The sequence below is a fragment of the Etheostoma spectabile genome, chromosome 6, assembly GCF_008692095.1.
Source record: "Etheostoma spectabile isolate EspeVRDwgs_2016 chromosome 6, UIUC_Espe_1.0, whole genome shotgun sequence".
Taxonomy (NCBI): Eukaryota; Metazoa; Chordata; class Actinopteri; order Perciformes; family Percidae; genus Etheostoma; species Etheostoma spectabile.
Genome location: NC_045738.1, coordinates 1,976,421 through 1,987,697, shown reverse-complemented (window position 1 = coordinate 1,987,697; position 11,277 = coordinate 1,976,421). Strand labels below are relative to the sequence as shown.

At 39.2% G+C, this 11,277-nt stretch overlaps 2 protein-coding genes across 2 annotated transcripts in view; one reads left to right on the top strand and one right to left on the bottom strand.

Moving 5' to 3' along the window:
• The window catches only part of azi2 (5-azacytidine induced 2), a 13,919-nt gene extending 11,719 nt beyond the window's left edge, over positions 1–2,200 (top strand). Inside the window, 1 exon segment of the mRNA XM_032519642.1 lies at positions 1,710–2,200. Coding sequence (XP_032375533.1) covers positions 1,710–2,152 — 443 coding nt within the window. The 3' untranslated portion in view covers positions 2,153–2,200.
• A 2,997-nt stretch (positions 2,201–5,197) lies between these two features.
• cmc1 (C-x(9)-C motif containing 1) lies at positions 5,198–10,668 on the bottom strand. Its single transcript, XM_032519643.1, has 4 exons — positions 10,561–10,668; positions 9,966–10,055; positions 6,141–6,231; positions 5,198–5,912 (listed from the first exon to the last, which is right to left on the bottom strand). Exons 1-4 carry the CDS (start codon positions 10,577–10,579, stop codon positions 5,792–5,794), a joined length of 321 nt encoding a protein of 106 aa, XP_032375534.1. The 5' UTR covers positions 10,580–10,668; the 3' UTR covers positions 5,198–5,791.
• Positions 10,669–11,277: the final 609 nt, after the last annotated feature.

Here is an 11,277-nt window from a genome sequence, read left to right as displayed (position 1 = left end):
TATTCTGTTATATTTTGCATCTGTATTCTTCTAATGTTCGTCCTTTGGAATCACTTTTATTCAAATCTTAGACTCAGGAGACCTTCTCATGGAAGAGTAGCGGGGAGGAAGGGAGGGATGATGTGTGGATGGAGAGATGGAGATACAAAAGAGGGAGGAGAAACTCATTGGAACTCTATTTTCTCAAAAATGTTTTTGAAGGCAACATAATCATGTGTGTATATGGGTGTGTTTGTGTGTGAGATTAGGACATCTGAGTTGTATACGGGTATACTTTGTATGGAATAAAAGCGTGGCTTAGTTTTTGCATAGTTTTTGTTTGATTTGTTCTGGTGAACAAACGCCTAATTATTATTTTGGATATTTACATGGTGCAGAGGTTTTATTGGACGATATGTATGCCTGCTGCACGGCGTGAGATTTTACCTCACTTCTCTGTTTTTACACGATGAGGCCTATTAACTAGTCAGGGATCATGGAATTCTTAAATCTCTTTAGAAACCTAAGTTTAATCCATGTGGAAATAAGTACAGAGGTGCGACGGTGGTGCCAAATACAAAAGCAAAGCTCTTCCAGCTGTTGGGGAAAAAAAAAAGAGAAGATGGCTTTATTTATGTTGCCAGCTTGATATCACAGACAAACACTAGTTACAAGAACAAATCATACACACTAGAGCTGCAAAGATTATGCAATTCATCGACAAGCAAATTAAAATGCAACTATTTTCATAGTAGTTTTTAGTTTTAAAACATTCTCTGATCTTATCTTCTTAAATGTGAATTTTTTTATAGTTTCTTCACTCCAATATGACGGTAAACTGAATATTTTTGAGATGTGGCCAAAACAAGACATTAGAGGACGTCATTTTATAGACCCAGTCTATTCGATTAACTGACGAAATACTTGTAATCAACAGAATAATGGACAATGAAAATAATCATCAGTTGCAGCTCTAATACACACCTCACCACCTTTTACAAAGAAAAATGGAATAAAAAGAATCTCATCTGTCTTACCAAATCTAAGTTGTCTTCGATTGTCACTTATTGTTACTCTCTACGTATTATGGATGTAGAAATTCATTATAAGTGGAGAAGTATATATACAAGTAAATGTGTATATATAGCTTTTAATAATGCACATATGTCTACAAAATTCAGTAGTTAATGCCAATTATCAACTCTTGAGACATAAAGAATACATTGCTTTGAATTACCTTTAAATATATCCTACCCATAATCTTCTCTGCTCTATCAATGTGTTTACAGTTGCAGTTGAAGTGCACTCAAATTGAACTGTATGCCAAATATTAAGGTAGTGAAAAGCTTTTGTTTTCATTTTATCTTTTCAGCCATGCAATAACTTTGTCTAAATAAAATATTGTATAAAATCTTTTTTTGAGAAAAAAAAACATGAATTAGGAATATATGATCAAAGAATAAGTAAAAAATGAACCAAGAATTTGACAGAGCAGTGTCACCTTTTGGCAATGGACAGTTTGTGTGGTTTCTCCTTGATGATATGTCTCCATATCATCACAGTGAAATTAGTATTAGCATTACCAATTGGAAGGATAGTCAAAATATTGTTTTGTATTTCTTGGAATTATAATGCAAACATAAGCAGGACTCATAAGAAACTTTATTTGCCTTTTGCTCTCATCTTTCCTCCCTCTCCTTCTACTGTCCCACCTCTTTGTCTGTCTCTAGCTGCCTCCACAGTTCCAGTCCAGTGTCTGGACGACGTGGAAAAGAACAACCACCACGCAGTTCCTCGGGCGTCAGTGCCTCGCCCCCCTAGTGCCCCCCCACTCCCCTCGTGCTCCGGCCGCCCCTGCCCCCCTGTCGGCGGCCCGTCAGGCCCCATGCTGCCGGACAGCTTGAGGGAGGACTGCTGGTACAACGGGATCTGGCCCTCCCAGAGCTGTTCAGGAGAGGCTCTGGTTGGCAGCGAAACCTGCTCGGTCGTCCTGCCCCCGCCCCCCCTGAACCAAGCCTCCCTGGACGACAGCTCGCGCTCCTTCCCCAGCCCCCCCAAACCCAGTGATGCCATGTTCTGGGAGGGACACTCCACTGCATCCAACTCCTCGTCCTCCATTGGAAACTGCAGTCCCAGGAGCCCCCCCAATGCCGAGTGGGCCAAGCCCTATTGAGGGGAAACTTCGGTGGGAGAATAGATGATTAAAATAGTGTGTAATTGGACGGAAAATAAACGAATGGATGAAGGAATGGACTCTCCAACCCTGCCACATAGCTACCACCTAACCTGCCTTAAGTTGACAAGATCACTCCTCTGGGCTGGAATGCACTGGACCTGCTCGTTGCGGGAGCTAATTGAGGCCAGAGGAGGCCTTTTTTTGGAGGTAAAGACTCGGTTAACTCATTACTCTGTTATCTCTGCACACCGCATCGGTGAACATATCGGACTTTGCAGAGGAACGTTTGATGAGCAGAACAGTTTGTCTGTGTGTATGTGTCCTTGTATGCACATGCATAAGTGTGTGCAAGCATGCATACAAGCAGTTGTATTTCTGTGTGCATATACACACATCCAACAGAGTGTGCCTGTGTGTGCAGATCAGTGTGTGGGCATCTTTCGCCGGCCTGTATCTGTATATCGTCATAATAAAACCTAATAGGGCTCAAAGGGCCTCTTTCTCCATTCCCTGTGGCCAGTGATCACTGGGTCCACAGCATTGTACTAGAATTTGTAAAACTGTACTGTCCAATGCAAGTCTTTTTACATTTGATCGCTGTAAAGTATAAAAGGTATGTAGTCCCATGTATGTCTCACGATCATGTGAAGGAGATGAGTAGGTATGAGGACTTGATGTGATTGTTTTTGTACTGTGATAAAGAACATAGACTAACCATAGGATAATCAGATTATTTGTTCCAAATTATAACAGCTACCAAATGGCATCCTTTTGTCCCCTCAAAATTGTTATTTTTGTTAAGTCCTTACGGATCAATAGACCTTTTTCTTACGGCAGACATGTTGAGATGTCATCGTGGGAAAAGCACAGGCGTATTCAAAACCATCAATGATGGCTGCATTCCACTTTGGAGAGGCCCTGGTTCTGTGCATGCTGACTCACTGAAATAGCTTACTGGGACACTTCGTTAAGGTTATCAATTTCAGCTGTGCTTGTTCTACTGTGACGAGTCAAAATGTCTGCCGTGAAAAAGCTCTATATCAAATCAAGCTGTCAATTTACCAATGCTTACCAAATCATTTTTGAGAATGCACTTACAGTATTTGGATTTTCAAGGATATTGCGTAGGGAGTAGCAAATTATTTCAATTTAAACATGTTTTGCTGTTCACGATTTCCGTGGAGACTTTACAACTCAAGCAAGCCTCCTTTAATGGGCCTGTTATCACATATTTAAATCTCTCAGAGCTACCATCAGACAATATCGCTTATGTTTTCTTTTCGCAGTGGTAAAGGGACATGTAAGATGTAAGGCTGCGCATTGTTGGATGTTTTTAAATGTGAAGGACTCGTGGAAGAGGCTTCACACACACTCCTGTGTATTTTAAACCCTGATTAAGTAGGAAACCTGGGTTTGCAGAGATTTTGATTTATAGAAAATGTATCTGAACACTGTACTGTGCTGATGTTAATCTATGGTACATCTGTTTTGCAGTATGAGGCAGGTTGTTGTGTGAGGGCGTAGTTTCTCTTTTTAAGTCACATGATTATAAACAACTGACTGATGTACAAAATTAAAACACAAGTTTGCGTAGAATACAAAGATTCCCAGAGGGAAGAGTGTGCATATCTGTATAAATGTATATGGTGGGCTTTGGTACTCTGCCAAACGCGGTTTTGCACTCCAAACCATAGGCTCTGTTGTTTTTCTGCCCCGCCCCGTTCTGATGTGTATAAGAGCTTTCTGCGATGGCTGCAAGACTACAAGTCTATGAACTTGAAGAAATGTGAGCTGTGACTTGACAATTAGGTGCACAAAGCACAAAGGCCCTTGGTTGTTGAAAATACTTTTTTGTTTTTTCCATTTTCTTCAGTCTGTTTCCAAACTGTGGTTTTATTGTTAATTTTTAAGAAATGTTATTTTACAGCAGTAGTTTCATACTTCTGTAAACTATTTGCAAACCAAAATGCAATGTACAGTAGATATGAATTATATTTTAGATTTACTGCACTTCAGACTGTTTGTAAATATGATCAATTAAACGAAGGATAAGGAAGAGGCTGTGATGCTGTATTTCTACTCCGTTAAGTTCTGTGGTTCCATTTAATCAAACTGGACGCTTTGGCATTTACAGTTTAAACCAGCAATGTGACTAACGCTAGTAGGAGGATAACACGGTTTCTGTTTTTCTCTCTACTGACAGCACCCCAAATTTACAAACAACAGAGCTACATGTCAAAGTTGACCGTAATTCTCCTTTAAGTAAGATTACATTATTGCCTTGTTAAAAAGTGCCGGATACTGACATGCTTGCTATAATCTCATAATAAATGTGAGGCAACCAACCTGTCACCTGCCTTGTCCCATCCACGGATTACAACAGTGATTCAGCCGTCACCAAAAAGAGAACAGAAAAAATATTGACCATACCAGGAGATAAATACACTTTGTTATGAACGAAAAGGATACCCCATTACAGAAACTCACTGACTTTTTTTTACTCATAATGTGCCATTGTCGGTTCCTCGAGATTACTGATACAAAACGCACAACGTATTGTACAGATGGACTGAACCGTCTCATGTGAAAGCTCAACGAAGACACCAAAAGGTGAAGCTGTTCTAATGGGACAGAACCTGAACCAAAATAAATGTTTCTACTTTTAAATTGTACTACATCAAAAATAAACACATGATTATAACCGATAACGTAATCTGTTTAAGATGTTAATTTAGCTCCAGACTGTCGTGTTAGTGTGGTCTGACTGACAGGCTGATGCTCGGCTCACTGTCACAAAGACTACTTTCAACCACAGCTGTGCCAATTAATGCTAATAAAAGAGCAATCCAAATTCTTAAATTACCAGCTACCTTTCAAAATGCACTGAATTGAACTGTGTAAAGAATGTCCAAACCTCTATGATATACGTACATATCATTCATGTTTGATTGAATATAACAGAGGATGTTAAAGGTTTATCTGGGAAAAAATGCATTCATGAACATTTCATGTTTGGTCTCATTTACCACTGATGCCATGTACTGCTACTGAATACTTTTTTATTTACAATGTCACAATTCATTACATATGTCACATTATCACATATAATGCATTGCTTAGTCAGAGGTCTCTTACATATAGTGTATGAGTGTCTTTAACTTCTTCAAAAGTCTTTTGGAAATTCTTTTTTTATTAACAAAGGAGGCCCTTCTAAAGACAACACACAAGTGTTCAGCAGATATTGAACAATTTGACTGTACACATCCGAAGCTAAAGCTCTGCACTGGGTTTGGGTACAGGAGGTGACTGTATGATCGGATCTACATATTCTATCAATCAATAAGCTCGTTGGTAAATGTAATGCAAATGCTGATAAGAAGATCATGTTGGCCATCTGATGGAGAACATTCTGAAACTATACAGAACAAAGAAATTGCCTTTTTTTTTAAATTATATTCCACTCTAATTTAAAACCAGTTTTAGTCACTCCACATGTTTTAATTAAATACACAGGCTTGTGCCTTTTAAAGTTATAAGCCCTGCCAGATGACCATGTACTCTTGGTTTGTAGGACTGGTTCTGGCTCACACTCTGCACCTTTGCCTTCCAAAAGCTATTTGGTTGTCATGTCATTCATTACATGCTAGTTGGGACTTTTTGTTTCCTGTTCTTTGTTGGGACCCCTGTCCTCTCAAACTCCAGTTTTTCTTGGATGTACTCCTGCTTACACAGCTCGAAGAACGCGGGGTCCTTGTAGCTGGTGGAAGACAGAAGGTACAGTATTTATTTTACAGAATTAATATATCCCTGTATGACTCATTTGTATGCTGATTATATGGTTTTGAGGCGACAGACTTAATAGACAACAGTTGAGAGTGCGAGGGCGGCTGACAGAGTGGGTAAGCCCGTGCAGAAGGTGTTGGTGCGATAACGCAGCTTACTGTGCGAGTGCTGAGTGTTGCAGAGGAAATTGCAAAAGACTCACTGTATTGTCAGACATTCCTTCAGTGCTGCATTCTCCTCTCGACACTTAAAGACCATTAGGAAACCCGTGTCTTTACAGCACTGGTTGAAGGCTGGAGGGAGGTAGAGAAGGAAGGTGTTAGAGAGAGGGTGAAATTAGCAGGAGAAGAGGAACCGGTCATCATGTACAGTAGCCTCATAAATGTATGAATAGAACTTGCTTAAAATATATTAACATCCTACGTTTTACCTTATACTTATACTAGAGTACAGGCCCCGAAAGGAAGACAAGTAGCCACAAGCAAACCAAGATGGGCCTCATCTTCACACTCCACCACAAGAAGGAACCTGGACACAGGCCTCCAGCCTTTTATCAAACTGAAACCAATGTTCCCTAGCTGTTGTCGCCTAGTGTCCACATTGGCTCTGTAGTCAGCCCAGCACCTGCTAGGGCTGTCAACAAATATTCTAAATTTGAAAATGTATAAAAAAAACTAAAAAAAAAACCTATTCTATTATCATACATAAAGACAATCGAATATGAAAAAGTACTGTGAGAAAAAGCCAGCACTACAGGTCTTTTCAAATGGGGAGCGTGTGAAAAGTGGAATTCATTTTCAATAAGAAGCAGGCGGAAGACTGAGTCTTCACCTTGTTAGCAAGCTCTTTCTCAAGGCTTTAATTAAAAAAAGGCTGCCCTGCTATGTCCCCTTTTAGACAACTGACATCATACAGTAATTACCTTTATCAGTGGCATCAGTATGGTTATCACACAGACACTTTCATCAGGATGCAGATGAGGAAAAACCAACTGCAAAACCAATTTGGAGAAGCAGAACAGTGCGACTAATCTAATCAGCAAACGCCTCATCCCTGTCCCATGGTACTAATAGAAGCTGCCGAGGGTTGCCTTTCTCATCGCAGCTGCACCAAAGGCAGATCTACGAGACGGGCTTTATGTCGGAAGACGCCCTCCTAAAGAAAAGTGTGATGCCGCCTTTACTTCAGGCTGCTATGTTTGCTATTTTTAAAGATGCAGAAGTGTAGTTTGCTAGTTAGTAGAAAGCAGAAGCTAGGGGCATGAACGTTTAGGGAGACTTGGGCCTTTAGAGGAGGATAAAAAGTGTGAACCTCTAATACATAATTACTTGAAACAGAACATAAACGTCAGGATTTGAGCAAGATTTATGTATTTCTGAATGATGAAATGAATAAATGAAACAGGAATTGTGAAAAAGTATGTAGTAGTAGCTGGGAAAGATTTTTTTTTAATTATTATTCCATATTTTGAGAGTGGGGATCCAGACACAGGCTGAATGAATTCAATTTACATCCGAGTAGCTTTCTGCAAATCAAAGCAAAAATATAACAGCAGCCAATGTCAATGTCAGAAGTGGTTGCTCATTAGGAATGTGGGTGGTTTAAATGGTTGAATCTAAAAGACGTGCGAAAGTACTGGCATGAATCATCAATGCGATAGGAAAAATCACGTCAGGTCAAATAAAACTACAAAGATGCTGCCTACAGGTTAGTAGTACTTGTCAGGTGCAACAACAAAGCCTACAGTATACAACTGTGGTGTGTTAGAGGCATGGTGGAGACAGATCACACAAGACAACATACTACTAGATTCTTTTTGGTTTTTTAAATTCCCTTTGTAAAACACAATCATAGACACATGCAGGAGCCCAGTGCAGACACAGACATGAAGAATGACATGATAGAGGGCGGACATGGAGGTGTGAAAATGAGTAGGACGAGAAGCTAGTAATGCGAGGGGGGGTTTCCACTACCCACACAGTCACGGTCTGCCCCATCACCTTAGGCAGCATGTGCACCGTCTCCCTGCGTGAGCAGTACACACGGGCTCCTACAAGCTGTCATCAGATTTCACAAAACCACATCACCTAGTCATTATCCGGCTGATGTGCTGCTGCAGCAGACAGGGCCCATGTGAGCAAAGCTGCAGCCATGCTACTGGTTAAGCCAACTGGCCTGCTCCTCATTCAGAGAAAATTAAAAGGACTCAAGAAGTGGGTGTTCATGTTGGTGGGAACCAGTTTAGCCAAATAGAATCAAAAGATTAAAAAAGGACAGAAAAAACTCATTTAGAAATTCCATTAAAAGGAACATAATAAATAACCTCCAAACCAACACATGTAGTGGTGCAGATTATGATCTACAGGTGTCAAAATAATTCCAAAACTATGACGTTATCATTTAAAAAAGAACTATAACATTAAATGCCTTACTGAATAATCCATCTTTAGTGTGAGAGTGAGAGGTTTGTGGCTGTAATTAAAATAACACAACACATATCATTGGCTAGAGTCATATTTCTGTTAGACTGCCTATGTATTAAATATAGTTGTGGAGTCACACATACTCAGACAAACAGTGTGGTGAACAGGTTATTATAAGATGACTTTAAGCCACATTTTCTCAAGTTAAACCATAAATAAGGAACATTAATGAACTGTGTATTCATATTGTCTAAAAAAAAATAAAAAATAAAAAACATATGTGGGGTTCTCCAACACTGTCTACATTTCTTTGTTTTACAGCTTTCCAAATCTACAATTTCCTCTAATTTCTCTGGAGTTAAAATGCACACTACAAAACTAAACTGGTGGGTCGCAATATCCTATTGTGATGCTTAACTGTCATGCGAACTCAATATTATCAGTTAAACTAATCATCTAACATGATCACAACGGGGGACTAAATGAATTATCCTGTCATACTTCCATGATTGTGCAGTGCGCACTAAACCCACTGCTCACTCATGCTGAGTATAATAAGGCGTTAGTAGTACAAATTCCTAACTTCACCTGAACAAATAGTATATTATGAAGGTTTATTTTTTACCCTTCTTAAATACAAAGACTGTCAGTTTGCAGGGGTGTATTGAATATGGCAAATATACGAGGGATTTGATAAACTTGGATTATAAATTGTATAACTGTTGTATAACCATTATGCATGCAACTATTTAGGGGGTCAACTGAGTTAAAGAAGGGTTAGAAAGACAAGGTAAAAGATGCTTTGTGACCTTGAGGGTCCAACATTTCCTTTTGTGTAGGGCTGCATGATATAAGGAAAATATCTAATTGATTATTTTGACTGATATTACGATATGATTCACGATATTTGAGGGAATGGTAATTTTTTTTATTAGTATTCTCATTGTCATTGAAAAATATTTAAATTTTAACAATCAAATATTATTACAGTGGGATTTTTGTAAGGATGACTTCCAAATGTAGATTTTTTTTCTTTAGTCTGTAGGATACGATTTCGACTGGGACGGTTCTGAGATTTGGATTTGGCACTAGTCCATATTGCAATTTCGATAAAATTGCGATTAATTGTGCAGCCCTACTTCGGTGAATATGGGGCAAAAGAATAGGTCATAATCTGTGTTCCCGTTTACTTCTCTCATTGGAATCAATACACTCAGGACCTCGTCTCCTAAAGAAGCGTGGCGGTAGTGAAACCAACGTGACACAGATACAGGAAATTGTTCTGAGCTGAATGGTCTGGCTTCTAAACCGTATCTGATGAACAAAGACAGGGACGTCGTTAGACTTTGATGTATCTAAAATCTAACATTCGAGTAACGCTTAAGTAAGATTGTCTTTCAATCCTAGTTACATCCCTGAACAAAGACAAAACAATTTTCGTCCAATTGCAAAATGTATAAAGGAAATTAATTTGTATGTGTGGTGTAAATGTTACCAGCAACAACAACAACAAAAACACAACACAATAATGGCTGTGGTCCTGCTTTTCGAAACTAGAGTTTTACTTATTAAGTTGGACTTTTGGGTAGGGTTCTCACACACACCTTCAACTTTCTGAGCACAGCGCTCCTTGGCTTTCTCCCTCATCATTTTGGGGATGAGGACATCTTTCTCCACATGCCTCAGGTTGATCTCTGGGAGAGCAGGGGGAACAGAAAGACAGATACACAGGTAAACCATCAGAACCATGGAGGTCAGTGTCGTCATCTCCCGTGCGTTCCTCTTATGTTATGTCTTATGTTAATTATCTAATAATTACTTGACTTTTGCTTTAGTGTACTCACACTAGAAACACACATTCTAGCATATACTGTATATGTGCATCCTGGGGCAACATCATCACTGTTCATTACATTCATGCAGACGACCGAACAGCGTTCAATGCTATATATCCATTTTAGACAGGGTACATATAACCTAGTGGAGAGACACGAAGAATAATTATAATTTGCCATTTTAGTTTACTTATGCTAGCTAACGTTAGCCAAACGAGTCCATTTAACATTGAGTAATGTTAGTCTTTCCTGAACGTTCGGGGCTAAATAAAGCTGTATAAAGAGCGACGTAACTTGGATACTAAGGTGACGTTACGTCATAATAGGTACGCCATGCACTTAAGAGAGCAGACATGTTTAATACCTGTGTTAGCTGCCTCCATCGTGGTAATGTTTCGCAAACAAATGTGACCTACAGTAGCTCACGTACATTCAAAATACTTCCGCTGACGCTGTTAGGCAACTAAAAAAGAAACTACAAATCCCAGAGTCACGTTCGACGCCGACCTGTGACGATTTCCTGCATGTCTTCCCCCTCTCTCTTTTCTCACCTAAGCTGTCCTACAAAATAAAGGCGGAAAAAAGATAAATACAAAAATATCACCAACAAAAAAAATCCCACACGGTCTTATTGGATTTACCCATTGATTGGTAATGTTAACAGTTTATGGATTTACGGGTAGATTTCAGATAGTACATTTGACAGTTAGGGTTAGGTTTACAGTCTGGCAGCCCTGTTGTCTTCGCAAACTTATTCAACTTATATTTAATATCATAGAAGTGGTGATTTAGATCTATGGTCATTTCAGTTTAAGTTCCTGATGCTTTTGCCGTTTCCATTTATAAGAGACACATTAAATTAATGTGTATCCATTATTGTGGTTAGGCATAACAATAGTAATATTCTTAATATTAATAATAATAATAATAATCATTATTTTTATACATTCAAGGTTTTTTGACGGTACAGGGGGTGGGCATGCTAGTGTAACTCGTCTTTTTGTTTACACTTTCGTGGCATAGATGGAGTAGGAGCACGGAGACAGCTTTGTCTGTGTAACTTGGTCCACTTTTTAATGAC